Source organism: Cervus canadensis, chromosome 4 (assembly GCF_019320065.1).
Source record: "Cervus canadensis isolate Bull #8, Minnesota chromosome 4, ASM1932006v1, whole genome shotgun sequence".
NCBI lineage: Eukaryota > Metazoa > Chordata > Mammalia > Artiodactyla > Cervidae > Cervus > Cervus canadensis.
Window position 1 is genome coordinate 86314771 of NC_057389.1, and position 16896 is coordinate 86331666.

The window sequence follows — 16896 nt, forward strand, 5'->3', positions numbered from 1 at the left end:
CTGTTGGGTGAGTGGGGCCTCCTGGGAGACCCACCTCAGCCGGGCTGAGCACAGGTGGCCACTGGCCAGTGCACCGGTCTCATCCACACATCTTGAACTGCCCGTGGGCGTCCCCACTCTTGGGGACCCCTCCATGCCAGAGGGAGTTGGGGGTCCCAGGTTAAAGCAGGTCATGTGGGTCATCTCACCAGCCACAGGATTCAGCCCAGACATCGAGAGGTAGTCCAGTTGAGGCTGGTGCTGTCAGGCCTGTGATTTTTTTTGTTGAAGCAGTTTGGGGAAAGAAATTCTGTTTTTCCCCCAGACTTGGAACTTGGAGAGTATGAGCAGTCAGGCAGAGCTGTCCTTAGACAGAGGCCACTCAGCACAAAGGAGCCCATGCCACGAGGGCAGGCCTCCCCAAGACCCCATTGCCACCCCACACTGGGCACTGTGAGCCACTGGATCCCCTCTCCTGTCACCTGCAAGCCAGAGTGCGTCCTTGACCACATCTCAGAGACCCCACCTGAGATGTGGCACAGCCGAGGCTGGGCCTGGCAGAATGCCCCACCTTATAGGAGCCTCCAGGGACCTACCTAGGTGCCTGCCTGCTCGGCTTAGGGCTATGGCAGAGATATGGGGAGAAGAGGTGGTTCTGGTCGAGGGGGACGCAGGGTAGGACCTGCCCAAGACTGCCCGGGCTCCTGGCCTCTGTTGAGTCTCAGAATAAACACCACGTTTGGAAGGGTGTGTATGTTAAAAGTACATCACATGTCTGCTAAATTCAGTGTCATGGTAGCAGGAAACAGGGTTAGCTCAAGGCCGGGGACGGGCAGGGGGTAAGGGAATGAGTATCCTTGGTTGCCACCTTCCTGGGATTCAAGTTTGAGTGTGTTCAGACGCTCAGTCACATGTGACTCTTTGTGACCCCATGGATTGTAGCCTGCCAGACTCTATCTGTGGAAATTCTCCAGGCAAGAATACTGGAGTGGGTTGCCATGCCTTCCTCCAGGCTCCTCAGTCGTCAGTTGTGGCTGCAGAGGCTGTCTGGCTCCAGCAGGAAAGTGAAGAGGGAAGGGTTTGGAGATACCCCAGGGCCTTTCCACCTGCTTCCCTTTGCACCTGTCTCCACACCCCCTCCCTCCCTCCCTCCCTCCCTCCCTCCCTCCCTGCCCCTACTCCAATGTCTCTCCATGTTCTGTTGAGGGAGGTGAAGAATTTCCTCCTTAAAAGGGTAGTTTGAGTTGGTTATTCTGTTACTCGTAGCTGGAAAGTACAACCAAGCACTTTTGAATATTTTATTGATCACCTAAAGGAATTGACCCAGGGTGATGCATCCAAAGAGGGTCAGAAGTCAGATTTGATAAAAACTGCTCCCAACCCTGTATACCTGCTGACTGTAAGGTAAAGGATGAGAAGACAATTGACATGGTCATTACCAAAACAATACATTTCTTAGGCAGAGGGCATTTTATCTCCTTCAGTGAATCTCTGCACATAACTTTGATTTAAAAATTCAATGTATTTGATTATATATCTATATATAATTGTATAATTCTTTTTGGCCGGACCATGTGGCATGTGAGATCTTAGTTCCCTGGCCAGGGATCAACCTGTGCACCCTGCATTGGAAGCAGTCTTAACCACTGAACCACCAGGGAAGTCCTCCCTAACAGTTTTCTGATGGACTCAATATCCATTTAGAACATAGATAAATTTTGTTGTTATTTAGTCCCTAAGTCATGTGCAAATCTTTGGTGACCCCACAAACTGTAGCCCACCAGGGTCCTCTGTCCATTGGATTTCCCAGGCAAGAATACTGGAGTGGGTTGCCATTTCCTCCTCCAGGGGATCTTCCCAACCCAGGGGTCAAACCCAAGTCTTCTGCTTGGCAGGCGGATTCTTTACCACTGAGCCACCAGGAAAGCCCAGATGTATTTTAGTACAGGGTAGAATAATTCTTGGGCTTCCCTGGTGGCACTAGTGGTAAAGAACCCACCTGCCTATGCAGGAGATATAAAAGATGAGTTCGATCCCTGAGTCGGGAAGATCCTCTGAAGGAGGGAATGGCAACCTATTCCAGCATTCTTGCCTGGAGAATCCCTTGGACAGAGGAGCCGTGGGCTACAGTCCATGGGGTCACAAAGAGTTGGACACGACAAGCGATTTAGAACAAGCGCCCACAAAACAGTTTTTAATTGGCACCCTGTCTCATTCTGTATCATGTTTCAGCACTTGGACAGCTCCCAGTTCATTGCTGCACTTCCTGTGGCCTGTTCCTGTCTTAGAGTTTTGGCTTCTTAAGTCAAACTGATTGCATTCATGTTCCATGACATTTCAGAAATAGGGAATTCCTGATTAGGGATTAGGTAGGATTACCTAGGCAGTGGTGAGAACATTCCAAACAAAAAGGAGATCCTAATAATTATAATGATGGGTTGGCAGGAAGTGTTTTTACTGAGAGAATAAAAGAACAAGCAGTATAAGATTAAAATATGACACTGCAAGTCCAAGACATTTTATTGGATTGTTGGGGAAGGTTTGGGGTGGTTGGAGACAATGTCTTTGCAGGTGCCTATCTGTTTGATTGGAAATCTTCCTACGTGAACAATTGATGTAGTTGAAACAGCAGACGAGTTTCCCTAACTGAGGGGTCTTCATGAACCCAGAACCTCAGCTCTAGCTGCACACAGAGTGGGGAATCAGAAAAAGTGTTATCAATAAACATGCTTTATTAGCAGCAGATAAAGTATCTACAGATCACAGGGATAATGATAGTGGTTCTTAATCTTTGTATCTAGAATGATATATATTATAAAATATTTATTTGAAAAAAAATATTTATTTGGCTGCACGGGGTATTATTGCAGCATGCAGGGTCTTTTGTTGCAGCATACAGGCTTAGTTGCCCCGTGGCAAGTGAGCTTTTAGTTCTCCAACCAGGAATTGAACCTTCATTCCCTGCATTGGAAGACGAACTCTCACCCACTGGCATACCAAGGAAGTCCCTATTATTTTGAATTAAGCAAGGCTTCCCTTGTGGGTCAACTGGCAAAGAATCCGCCTGCAATGTAGGAGACCTGGGTTCGATCCCTGGGTTGGGAAGATTCCCTGGAGAAGGGAAAGGCTACTCACTCCAGTGTTGTGGCCTGGAGAATTCCATGGACTGTATAGTCCATGGGGTCACAAAGAGTCAGACACGACTGAGCAACTTTCACTTCACATTGTCAGTAGCATTCCAGCTGCAGGAAGAATAGGACCTTCAGTCTGGAAGGAGGAATCCAGGCAGCACACCTTCCATATCATGGGCTAAGCCTGGAAGAGTCAGTCTGAAAAAGATGGGCTGAAAAATCATCCAACACATTGAGATCATTCAGGATGCTATAACAAATGACCACGGACTTGGTGGTTTCACCAACAATGTGCTTTTCACCATTCTGGAGGTTGCAAGTTTTGTTTTAAGAATATATTACCAACTTATATTAACCGTGGTAGTTTTATTATTTAATAGAATACTAGTGACATAAATCTAGGGAATTCCCTGGTAGCACAGTCGGTAAAAAATCTGTCAGCGGTGTAGGAAACCTGGGTTTGATCCTTGGGTCAGGAAGATCCCCTGGAGAAGGAAATGGCAACTCCAGTATTCTTGCCTGGAAAACTCCATGGACAAAAGAGCCTGGCAGGCTACAGTCCATGGGGTCACAAGAGTCAGATACAACTTAGTGACTAAATCACCACCACCACCACCACATAAATCAATATATTAATATTACTAATAAACTATCATTAAAACAATAATTTTACTATATAATGTCCTATACATTTACTAATGTGTTAATGAATAATATCTAATAATAAGTTTTTATTGTTTTATTGGCAAATCTATGTCTCAGGCATAGTGCTGAATATACTGAATTTTCACCCTTATTTTTTTTTTAGGCCGTGCCACGCGGCATATGGGCTCCAGTCCCCCGACCAGGAATCGAACCTGTGCCCCCTGAAGTGGCAGCGGGGAGCGCACTAGACCGCCACTCGATTTTCTCCCTTAGTGAAGAAATTCGCGCGTACTCCAGGAGCGCGTGTTGCGACTGGGATTTGAGGACGTCCTCTGAGGCAGGAGGTATCTCAATCCTGCGGAGACACCGCCCGCCCAGAGAGGGCGCTGTGACTCAACTCAGCCGCCTCCAGGGGACAGAGACGCAGGATCGCGCCCGGAGCCTTCTGGGACTTGTAGTTCTTGGCCTCGTGGTGCGCAAGCGCACTGCTGAGTCCGTTGTGGGCGCGCGTCCCCGGGCGACAACGGCGGTGTGAGTTAACTGGGGTCGCCGATGGGGGGCGCGGGTAGGCCGGGTGCTGACGGGTCCACGGGTCACGCAGCACTGAGCGCCTCCTCCGCGGCGGGACTCAGGTAGACTAGGCTTGCGCTGTGGGTTACCTGCGCCCACACCTGGGGCCGCAGCACCCGGGCATCTTTCATCCGGGCCGCGCAAACAGGATGCGGCCCCGGAGCCTGGCCCCCGCGCCTGTGCAGGTAGTTAGGCTATCTGGGGTCGGCACGGGGTCTGGGGAGGGGTCCCGAGTGGGAGGGGTGGCCTGGACTGTTACCCTTGGGTTTCCTCCACCTGTCACACTGCAGGCGCGAAGGAGAGTTAGAGAAGTCGGGCAGCTTGCACCTACCTTGTGAAACAGTCCAGCACCTGCCCTGTGAAAATACCCCTGCACGACAGGTCCGTGGGGCAAACTCGGCTGTGAGGTAAATGGAGCTCTCAGAGGCCTAATGTTACAGGGATATGGAGTAAATCGAACGCCCAGACTCCTGCATGTAAACTCATTGGGCGCTTGGGCAAACCCAGGGGGTAGGTCTCACCTTGGGTGGTTCTGCCCTCTTGGAGGGGTGATACTGGGCAGTGTTTGAGGCCGTCTGTGGTTGTCAGGGCCTGGGGGCTTCTGGCATGGAGGGAATGGAACCAGGGATGCTGCTCCACACCCCACAACGCCCAGGACACCCCTCAGAGAGCGATCCAGCCCCAGTGTAGGTGTCAAGGAGGAGAGACCCTGGCTTAGCCTTAGCATTGTGATTCCAATGAGAAGCTATCAAGGGTCTACTCCACTGATACCCAGACACCCCTGCTCAGGAATGAGGTCACAGCCGAGCATTCTTCCAATGCCTCCTGTTCCCTGGGGTGGATTGCATTTTTCCCTGCCAGGAAGCCCTCATCAGTGCTTTCTTGTGGAGAAAGGACAAAGTTTCAGTGGTTTGAACCCCGAAAGGGAAGACCCTGAGGCAGGTGCCAGAGGCCTAGGTAAATGAGGGCCAAACGGGGTCACTGACATCAGCTACAAGGGAGGGGGAAATCCCTTGAACCACCCGAGGGTGGGAGCAGATTTATTGAAAGAGCTCAAAAAGGGATAGGGGGTCCTGAACTCATTACCATCAGATGCAATTTAAAGTCCTGAGAGCAGATAGATCAAGATGTCACAGGGCTCTGGCCCCCCTGAAGCCTCCAGGGGAGGGTCCTTCCTGCCTCATCCAGCCTCCTGTGGTGGCCGTCAGTCCTTGGTGTCTCTTGGCTTGTGGCCGCATCACTCCAGTCTCTGCCTCTTTTGTCCCATGGCCTTCTCCCTGTGTCTCTCTTTTTAAAAAATATTTTTATTTTTCTGGCTGCACTAGGTCTTAATTGAAGCATGCAAGATATTTAATTGCACATGTGGGATCTAGTTCCCTGACCTGGGATCAAACCCAGGGCCTCTGCATTGGAAGTGTGGAGTCTTAGACACTGGGTCACCAGGGAAGTCCACATGTCTATTTTTTTCCCCATTAAAATTTTTATTTATTTATTTTTGTCTGCACTGGGTCTTCGTTGCTATGCATGGGCTTTCTCTAGTTGTGGTGAGTGGTGGCTACTCTTCGTTGTGGTATGCAGGCTTCTCTTGTGAAGCATGGGCTCTGGGGTGAGTGGACTTCAGCAGTTGTGGCACACAGGCTCAGTTGCTCTGAGGCTTGTGGGATCCTCCTGGACCAGGGATGGAACCTATGTTCCCTGCATTGGCAGGCAGACTTCCAACCACTGGACCACCAGGGAAGTTTCAGCATTTAAACTCTCAGTTGTGGCATGTGGAGTCTAGTTCCCTGACCAGGGATTGAACCTGGGCCCCCTGCATTGGGAGCACAGAGTCTTAATCACCGAACCACTAGGGAAGTCTGTGTGTCTTTTTTAAAGACACCAGTCATATTGTATTAGGACCCTCTCTACCACAATATGACCTCGCTCAGTCCAATTCTTTGCGACCCCATGGACTGCAGCATGCCAGGCCTCCCTGTCCACCACCAGCTCCTGGAGCTTACTCAAACTCATTGAGTCAGTGATGCCATCCAACCATCTCACCCTCTGTTGTCCCATTCTTCTTTCGCTTTCAATCATTCCCAGCATCAGGGTCTTTTCGAATGAGTCAGCTCTTCGCATCAGGTGGCCAAAGGATTGAAGTTTCAGCTTCAGCATCAGTCCTTCCAATGAATATTTAGGACTGATTTCTTTTAGGATGGACCGATTGGATCTCCTTCTTGTCCAAGGGATTCTCAAGAGTCTTCTCCAACACCACAGTTCAAAAGCATCAATTCTTCGGCGCTCAGCTTTCTTTATAGTCCAAGTCTCACATCCATACATGACTATTGGAAAAACCAAAGCTTTGACTAGATGGACCTTGTTGGCAAAGTAATGTCTCTGTTTTTTAATATGCTGTCTAGATTGATCATAACTTTTCCTCAAGGAGCAAGCATCTTTTAATTTCATGGCTGTAGTCACCATCTGCAGTGATTTTGGAGCCCCCAAAAATAAAGTCTGTCACTGTTTCCATTGTTTCACCATCTATTTGCCATGAAGTGATGGGATCCAATGCCATGATCTTAGTTTTCTGAATTTTGAGCTTTAAGCCAGCTTTTTCACTCTCCTCTTTCACTTTCATCAAAAGGTTCTTTAGTTCTTCTTTGCTTTCAGCCATAAGGGTGGTTTCATCTGCATATCTGAGGTTATTGATATTTCTCCCAGCAATCTTGATTCCTGCTTGTGCTTCATCCAGCCCAGCATTTCTCCTGATGTACTCTGCATATAAGTTAAATACGTAGGGTGACAATATATGACCTTGATGTACTCCTTTCCCCATTTGGAACCAGTCTGTTGGTTTATGTCCAGTTCTAACTGTTGCTTCTTGACCTGCATACAGATTTCTCAGGAGGCAGGTCAGGTGGTCTGGTATTCCCATCTCTTTCAGAATTTTCCACACTTTATTGTGATCCACACAGTCAAAGGCTTTGGCATAGTTAATAAAGCAGAAGTAGATGTTTTTCTGGAACTCTTTTGCTTTTTCGATGATCCAACGGATGTTGGCAATTTGATTTCTGGTTCCTCTGCCTTTTCTAAATCCAACTTGAACATCTGGAAGTTCACGGTTCACGTATTGCTGAAGCCTGGCTTGGAGAATTTTGAGCGTTACTTTGCTAGCGTGGGAGATGAGCACAGTTGTGTGGTAGTTGGAGCATTCTTTGGGATTGGAATGAAAACTGATCTTTTCCAGTCCTGTGGTCACTACAGAGTTTTCCAAATTTGCTGGCATATTGAGTGCAGCACTTTCACAGCATCATCTTTTAGGATTTGAAATAGCTCAATTGGAATTCCATCACCTCCACTAGCTTTGTTCATAGTGATGCTTCCTAAGGCCCACTTGACTTTGCATTCCAGGATGTCTGGCTCTAGGTGGGTGATCACACCATCATGATTATCTGGGTCATGAAGATCTTTTTTTATATAGTTTTTCTGTGTATTGTTGCCACCTCTTCTTAATATCTTCTGCTTCTGTTAGGTCCATACCATGTCTGTCCTTTATTGTGCCCATCTTTGCATGAAATGTTCCCTTGGTATCTCTAATTTTCTTGAAGAGATCTATAGTCTTCCCTATTCTATTGTTTTCTTCTATTTCTTTGCATTGATCACTGAGGAAGGCTTTCTTATCTCTCCTTGCTATTCTTTGGAACTCTGCATTCAAATGGGTATATCTCCTTTTCTCCTTTGCCTTTTGCTTCCCTTCTTTTCACAGCTACTTGTAAGGCCTCCTCAGACAACCATTTTGCCTTTTTGCATTTCTTTTTCTTGGGGATGGTCTTGATCCCTGCCTCCTGTACAATGTTACGAACCTCCACCCATAGTTCTTCAGGCACTCTTATCTATCAGATCTAACCCCTTGAATCTATTTGTCACTTCCACCGTATAACTGTAAGGGATTTGATTTTGGTAATACCTGAATGGTCTAGTGGTTTTCCCTACTTTCTTCAATTTAAGTCTGAATTTGGCAATAAGGAGTTCATGATCAGAGCCACAGTCAGCCTCCAGTCTTGTTTTTGATGACTGTATAGAGCTTTTCCATCTTTGGCTGCAAAGAATATAATCAATCTGATTTTGGTATATGACCTCGTCTTAACTAATTACCTCTGCAAAGATCCTATCTATAAATACGGTCCCATTCACAGCTACTCGGGGTCAAGACTTAGAGGACATGATTCAGCCCACGCCAGTCTTATCATCAGCAGGTGTTTCCCCAGGTTAAGTATTGTGTGTCCCAGAGGGGCACCCATCAGCAGATGTTTCCCCAGGGTAAAGTATCATGTGTCCCATCATCTGATGCAACCATTAGCCATGGCTCAGCATGGTATCCTGCACCCATAGCTCCCACCCCCACATGGAGGGGGTCAGAGCCAGCTCTCAGGAAAAGAATTTGCATCACATCCCCTCAGGTCCCTCATGGATCTTGTGAAAGCTGCCACCATTTTTATATTTTTAAACTTTTCTATTTTTAAAACTTGTATTTATTTACTTACTTATTTTTGGCTGTGGTGAGTCTGCATTGTTGTATGTGGGCTGTCTAGTTGTGGTGCACAGGCTTATCATTGCGGTGGCTTCTCTTGTTGTGGAGCACGGGCTGTAGAGCGTGGGCCTCAGTAGTTGTGGTAGTTGTTTTTCATAATGGCTACACCATTTTCCATTCCCACTAGCAATGCATGAGAGTCTCCCATCCTTGGCAACACTCGTTATTGTCTTTTTTAATTCGTTTTTTAATTGAAGTATGTGTATGCATGCTAAGTCACTTCAGTCCTGTCCGACTTTTTGCAACCCTATGGATCATAGCTCACCAGACTCCTCTACCCATGGGATTTTCCAGGCAAGAATACTGAAATGGGTTACCTTGCCCTCCTCCAGGGGATTTTCCCGACCCAGGTATCGAACCCATGTCTCTTATATCTCTTGCAGGAAGGAAGGACCCTCACCCAGAGCCTTCGGAGGGGATGGGTCCTGCCACACCTGAATCTTGGACTTCTTACCTCCCTGGAAGAAAATAAATTTGTGATGTTTTAAGCCTCCCAATTGTGTAGTCATTTGTCACAGCACCCTGGGACACTAGTACAGAGTGTTTCACAATAGAACTTGTGTGCTTCCAAGACTTGGTATCTTCTGGTATCTTCATCCAGAAAATGGATCACTGGGACTTCCCTGGTGGTCCAGTGGTTAGGATTCTCCGTTTCCACTGCAGGGGGCAGGGTTTTGTTCCCTGGTCAGGGAACTAGGATCCCACATGCTGCATGCCACACACATGAACAGCACAGCCAAGAAAACAAATAAAACCCACAGAAAATGGAGCCGTTAAGACCCCTGGCGTGTCCTGGTGAAATCGATTGGTGTCATTTCACGGGGGCTGTGAAGAACTCCAGTACCACTGAAAGATAATGTTTCAGTGCAGAGAAGAATTCAGCAAGAGCAAAGTGATAGATAAATGATTTATTAGAGTAGGTTGCTTGTGAGGCTTACAAGCAGGCACATGCGAAATGCTATGAGAACTTAGTGGGCTACAATTTTAAAATGGGGAGGGAAAGAAGACTTTCTTTGTCTTTCTTGAGTAGATATCATGCTTCCATCAACAGCATCTCCTCCTCCAGGTTGAGCAGGGGAATTTTCTTGTCCCTGTGTGGTCAAGCTAGGTCCACAAATGATTGTTTTTCATGTGTGCAAAGAGCATGTCGTAGGGATCATTAACTTACTGAACTCACTGGGCAGAATGTGGGGCTCATGCCACCATTGTTTTATTGTTTTGGGGCATGTCTCGTGCTTCTGGTTACATGGTTTTTTTGTTAAGAAGGCCTACTTGGTTTTGTAGCTAAGCAAACCTGCTTTATTGAGTAATCATTAACCCACAGGGGTCTCCCATGTTTTTGTACTTCCAGTCCCCTAGTGGGATTAATATTTGATCACCTACTTTGTCCCTTCATTCTGTCCATATCTCTGGCTTCCATGACTCTCCTCTGTGTGTATGTGTGGCCTCAAGTGGTGGAGGGGACTCTGAGGTCCGGGACAGGCCAGATCCAGTCTTCACTCTGCATTTTTCCTCTTCCAGCCCTACCTGCCCAGGAACCTGCTTTTGCCCAGGAGATAGGACAGGATGGCTGCTGAGTGCCTGCTCCCTTGGCCCCAGGTGAGTGGGACTTCCTCTCCCCCGAAAGGCACCCAGTATGTCCAGAGGGAACACACCTGTCAGACATCAAGTGCCCTTGCCTTGTGGGAAAGGAGGAGAATTTGTCATGAGTGTATGGGTGTAGGCATTCAGGTGGCTCTTACATATAAGGAGGAGGTCCCTTATCCCTTCAGGAGGACTGTGCCTCCTTCCTGGGCTCTGAGCATCTCTGAAGACCCCAAGGTTTCTCCCATAGAGCAGGGAGGGGTGCCCCAAGGCGCCATCCTCTTTAAAATGCACACATATGTATTTTTTTTAATTAAATGTGGTGAAATAGGGCAGGGAAGCCTGGCATGTTGCAGTCCATGGAGTGGCAAAGAGTCGGACATGACTGAGTGACTAACACCTTCACTTTACTTTCTCTGGACATTGGTTGGGGGTGGGCATTTTTGAGCTGACCCATCATGATATTTTAGGAGGTGGTGACCTTCAAGGATGTGGCCGTGGACTTCTCCATGGAGGAGTGGGAGCTGCTGGACCCTGGTCAGAGGAAGCTCTACAGAGATGTGATGCTAGAGACCTGTGGGAACCTGGCCTCTGTAGGTAAGACAAGCTGGTCCTTCTGTGTCCGTCAAGTCATGTTTGTTCAGCATCTACTGCACATCAAGAGCTATGTTGAAGTAGAGGTTTACTGGAAAATGAGACATGCATGGTTCCTGCCCTTGTGGTGTCTCCTGTACAGCAAGTGGTCTGATTCCTTCAGTACATGGCAGCCTGCGCCACTGTAGAAATGCATCTTAGCTGAGGTGTCAATAATGTCTCTTGTTCCACTAGTGCCACCTGGAAAGCCCTTAAAAAATTTATGGACATTTTAATAGGTATAAAGTGGTATCCATTGTGGTTTTGATTTGTGTTTTCCTAATGACTAGTGATACTGAGTATCTCTTCATGTGTTTACTGGGCCATTTGTATCTCTGAGGAGTATATGATCATTTTTTAAATTAGGAAAATAAAACCTTTAGCTTGGTCTTCATGTTACCTCTCCCGTGTCTCTTTTAGAAGCCTTGAGGAGCCAGAGACCCAATTCAGGCTTTGAGGATGGCACCATATGCCTAGCGTCAGCCTCTCAAGTCACCACTCTTTCTCTGTGGACTGCATATTCACTCTTTCAGCCAGTGGTATCTTTCCACCTGGAGCAAGGAGAAGCCATGTGGATGGCAGGGAAAGGAACTCTGCGAGCTTCATCTTCAGGTGAGAAGCAGGCAGATATGGGCCACTGGGATGGGGACAGCATCTGGAGAATCCTGGTCAGAGGTCCTTCCACAGAGGCCCTAATTGTCTAAGGAGAAGGCTGAGGTCCTTGGCTGTTCCTTCCCACGTGCCTTTAGTTTATCCCCCAGCAACCTTCTGCCATGAACCAGCTTCCACTAACCCTCTTTAGGTGCAGAGGAAAACATCCCTTTTCCTTCTGGAAGCCATTCTACGTGTGTTTCCTGTTTCATCTCTTCCCTCTCTGCTTTCTTGATAATTCTTTCCCTCTGCCATTCTTTTTCTCCTCATTCTGATTTTTTTAAAAAAAATTTTATTGGAGTCTAGTTTATGTATAATGTTTTGTGTTAGCTTCAGGTGTACAGCAAAGTGTTTCAGTTATACATATACATGTATCTATTCTTTTTCAGATTCGTTTCCCATATAGGTTATTACAGAATATTGAGTAGCATTCCCTGTGCTATACAGTAGGTCTTTGTTAGTTATCTATTTTATATATAGTATTGTATATATGTCAATACCAATCTCCCAATTTATCCCTCCTCCACCCCTTTTCCCCCATAACCATAAGTTTGTTTTTTACATCTGTGACTCTATTTCTGTTTTGTAAATAATTTCATTTCTACCATTTTTTTAGATTGTACATAAGAGCGATATCATATATCTGTCCTTCTCTGACTTACTTCACTCAATATGACAATCTTCAGGTTCATCCACATGGCTACAAATGGCATTATTTCATCGTTTTTTTATGGCTGAGTGATATTCCAGTTTATGTATATACAACATCTTTATCTATTCATCTGTCAATGAACAATTTAGGTTGTTTGTATGTCTTGGCTATTGTGAATAGTGCTGTTATGAACATTGGGGTGCATGTATCTTTTCAAACTATGGTTTTCTCCAGATATATGCCCAGGAGTGGGATTGCTGGGTCATATGGTAGCTCTATTTTCAGTTGTTTAAGGAACCTCCTTACTGTTCTCCATAGTGAAGTGAAGTGAAGTGAAGTGAAGTGACTCGGTCATGTCTGACTCTTTGTGACCCCATGGACTGTAGCTTACAAGGCTCCTCTGTCCATGGAATTTTCCAGGTAAGAGTACTGGAGTGGGTTGCTATTTCCTTCTCCAGGGGATCTTCCTGACCCAGGGATTGAACCCGGGTCTCCCACATTGCAGGCAGACACTTTACCGTCTGAGCCACCAGGGAAGCCCTGTTCTCCATAGTAGATGCACCAATGTACATTCCTACCAACAGTGTAGGAGGGTTCCCATTTCTTCACACTCTTTCCAGCATATATTATCTGTAGATTTTTTGATAATGGCCATTCTGACTGATGTGAGCTGGTACCTCATTATAGTTTTGATTTGCATTTCTCTAATAATTAGTGATGTTGAGCATAATTTTTTTGGAGGGGAGGTGCGTGCTGCACAACTTGCAAGATCTTAGTTCCCTGACCAGAGACTGTACCCAGGCCTTTGGCAGTGAGAGCATTAAGTCCCAACCATTGAATTGACAGAGAATTCACAATGTTGAGCATCTTTTCATGTGCTTTTTGCCATATGTCTGTCTTATTCCCTCTGCAATCTTATTCCCCTTTCTTTCCACATTTACTTTTTGCTCTACCAGCATATTGATCCATCTTTCCTTCACCTTGCCTTCCTCCATGTTAAAAGCTGATGTTTGAACATGAATCCACAGGTCCTTTGTATATGTTGGAAATGCTTTTTTTTGTTGTTGTTGAAAATAATTTTGTCCTACTATTCTTAAGTTAGAACTTTCTTCCCCCTCCTCCCCACCCAACCTTCAATTTATTTCAGATTGGAAGACAAAACTGAGAAGCCAACTGTCAGTTTACAAGAAGGTGGTTTTGGAGGAAGAACCACTTGGGGGTATGAATATTATAAAGATCCCCAGAGAGGACTGGGGTTATGCTGAATCTGAGGGGAACTGTGAAGACTCCCAGAGGCTTTTGAGGCAAATGGGGTACCCCTGGAGAGAAGCATTTTCTCAAGAGAAGGCTACTGACTGGTATGAATTTGGGGAAAACTATAACCTGAGTTCAGACCTTGTTTTATCACGAGATTCTATAGGAAGACATTTTTATGACTATGACTTAGCTATTGCGAGTTTGGTATCTGATCCATTCTTAAACCATCATCAGATGGGATATCCAGACCAGAGACCTTGTGAAAGTATTAAATGTGGAAAAGATCTCAGCCAAAATATTCACCTTATTCCACATGAAAGAACTCAAATGGAGGAGAGAATTTCTGCATATGCAGAAAGTGGGAAATCATTTAATCATGGTATGGCAATTACCATACAAAACAGAATCAATATAGTGGAGAAACCCTATGAATGTCACCAGTGTGGGAAAGTATTTAACCGGAGGCATTCCCTGAGTGAGCATCAGAGAATCCACACAGGAGAGAGACCATTTGAGTGTCAGGAATGTGGGAGAGCCTTTACCCACAGCTCAACCCTCACTCGGCATTTGAGAACTCATACTGGAGAGAAGCCTTATGCATGCCATGAATGTGGGAAAGCCTTCAACAGGATTTCATCTCTTACCCAGCATCAGAGGATCCACACAGGGGAAAAGCCCTATCAATGTGAAGACTGTGGGAAATCCTTCTGCCAGAGTTCTTACCTGATCTTGCACAAGAGAACGCACACAGGTGAGAAGCCCTATGAGTGTAATAAATGTGGAAAAGCCTTCAGTGACCGTTCATCTCTCAACCAACATGAACGGACTCACACTGGCAAGAACCCCTATGTGTGTAATCAGTGTGGAAGGGCCTTCAGCCAGAGGTCTTCCCTGGTTCGGCATGAGAGAATCCACACTGGAGAGAAGCCATATCTCTGTAATGAATGTGGGAAAGCCTTCAGCCAGAGCTCCTCCCTTATCACACACCAGAAAACTCACAATAGTCAGAAAACCTATAAAATAATTGATTGTGGGAAAGCTTTCTACCAGAGCAGCCACCTTGTTGAATTTTAGAGCTTGCTTGCTGCCTTGTGATGTACTGTTTAGCACTCTACCCTTTAGGTGTGTTCAGACTTTGCCCCTCTGATGTACTGTTTGTGAAGATGTAGGCTTAGTCTTCATTCTTGAAGGAAAGCACTGAAGTCTAGATCTGAGAAGGGACCTTATAAGGGGGAGCAATTGCCATTGAACTATGCCCAACAAGTGCCACCCTCTTGGAAAATATCAGTAAATGGATTGGGAATTTGCTGAGAATTACCATATTAATTTAGTTGTTCAAACAAAGGATATTCTGTTTCAACTTTTTGTTTCAGTAATCTGTTTTAAAATTTTGCCTAATCATTTTGCCTTTCTTGGTCACTTAGCTAGGTCCTGACTTGTCTCACACACTACTCTAGCAATGCAGAGGGTATGCTAAAATAAAAAATGCTACCATAATTGAAAAGGACACATGAAAAAAAAAGAAAGAAAAAGAAAAGGACACATGTACCTCAATGTTCATTGCAGCAATATTTACAATAACTAAGACATGGAACTCACCTAGCTGTCCATTGATAGATGAATGGATAAAGAAGTTGTGCTACATATACACAATGGAATATTACTCAGCCATGAAAAGGAACACATTTGACTCAGTTCTAATAAGGTGGATCAACCTAGAGCCTATGATACAGAGTGAAGTAAGTCAGAAAAACAAATATCGTATATTAATGCATATATATGCAATCTAGAAAAATGGTACTGATGAACCTATCTGCAGGACAACAGTAGAGACACAGACATAGAAAACAGACTTTGGACATATGAGTGGAAGGAGAGGGTGGGATGAATTGAGAGAGTAGCATTGAAACATATACATTACCATATGTAAAATTAGATAGCCAGTGGGAATTTACTATATGATATAGCGAGCTCAAATCCGGTGCTCTGTGACAACCTAGAGGGGTAGTATGGGGTGGGGGGTGGGAAGAAGGTTCAAGAGGGAGGGGACATTTGTACACCTATGGCTGATACATGTAGATATGAGGCAGAAGCCAACACAATAATGTAAAGCAATTATCCTCCAATGAAAAATAAATTTAAATAAAAATAAATATTCAAGTAAAAAAAAAAAAAGAAAACACTTTGGATGCAAAGTGAAAGGAAAGAATGCAAAGTAGTATGTGTAATTCTATCCAGTGAAGTCAAAATGTATACATACATGGGAAAAGGCCAGAGAGTGATGTGGAGAAATGAATTGAGTTTTATTTGTTAGGGTCGTCTCATTATGTGTGATTTCCTGCCTTTGCCATTTCATTTTGTATTGCTAGAATCATTTTGACAATAAGAAAAAAAACAAACGACTCCAAGGGTTATTGAGTTTCAGCGATCAGTTGGAGGTGGACTATGGATACCAAGATGTCAAGGATACAAGAAGTAGGTCTTGGGACATGGAGGTGAAGTGACCTTTGGTGGCCTGGGGAGAAAGTCCCAACTGTGAGATCTACTTGCCAGAGTGTGGATATGCATCACCCTCATCATTAACATTTATTGGATCCTTACTATATTCCCAGCACCACTTGAACTCCTGTATGTGTTCTCTCATTTTATCTTCTCAAAAACAGCATGAGATAGTAACTTTTCATATCCCCTTATTACAAAAGGAGAAACAGAAATAAGGTACCCTACCCAAACTCACCCACCTAGCAAGTAGTGGGATCTGGATTTGAACTTGAGCTGGGTATACCAGGCCAGTGTTGTATTTGAAAGGAGGGATGCAAGGGAGCTGTCTTCTCTCAAATTGTCCCTTAAAAAAAAATCACTGAAATGTCATGTGACTCTTCCCCTTTCCCTGGAACTATCCAGGGAGACTATGAGGGAGATCTCCAGTCAGCTCTTCTCCCACCTAAGTTGGACCTGATCATGTGAATATTATTGCCTGTCCCTAAGTAAAGATACCCTATCTGAGGTCTCTGCAAACCCGACTTGGTTGATTGATACGTGTAAGGGCTCTGTGAACGAAAGTGAAAGTACAAGTCGCTCAGTTGTGTCTGACTCTTTGCAACCCCATGAACTATATAGCCCATGGAATTCTCCTGGCCAGAATCCAGGAATGGGTAGCTGTTCCCTTCTCCAGGGGATCTTCCCAGCCCAGAGATCGAACCCAGGTTTCCTGCATTGCAGGT

The 16896-nt window shown here is 45.5% G+C and overlaps 1 protein-coding gene across 9 annotated transcripts; it reads left to right on the forward strand.

The window, feature by feature from the left end:
• The first annotated feature begins 3825 nt into the window (after positions 1 to 3825).
• Positions 3826 to 15032, forward strand: ZNF554 (zinc finger protein 554). 9 transcript variants are annotated; one of them, XM_043466126.1, is made up of 6 exons: positions 3826 to 4286; positions 4616 to 4732; positions 10417 to 10494; positions 10950 to 11076; positions 11533 to 11724; positions 12734 to 12794. In XM_043466126.1, exons 3-6 carry the CDS (start codon positions 10462 to 10464, stop codon positions 12739 to 12741), a joined length of 360 nt encoding a protein of 119 aa, XP_043322061.1. In that variant the 5' UTR covers positions 3826 to 4286; positions 4616 to 4732; positions 10417 to 10461; the 3' UTR covers positions 12742 to 12794. The 9 variants fall into 9 exon arrangements, 8 of the variants coding, with proteins under 8 accessions (XP_043322061.1, XP_043322059.1, XP_043322056.1 ...); XM_043466121.1 differs by lacking the exon at positions 12734 to 12794 and adding an exon at positions 13563 to 15032 and having other exon boundaries at positions 3829 to 4286; XM_043466122.1 differs by lacking the exon at positions 12734 to 12794 and adding an exon at positions 13563 to 15032 and having other exon boundaries at positions 4267 to 4387.
• The last annotated feature ends 1864 nt before the right edge of the window (positions 15033 to 16896 follow it).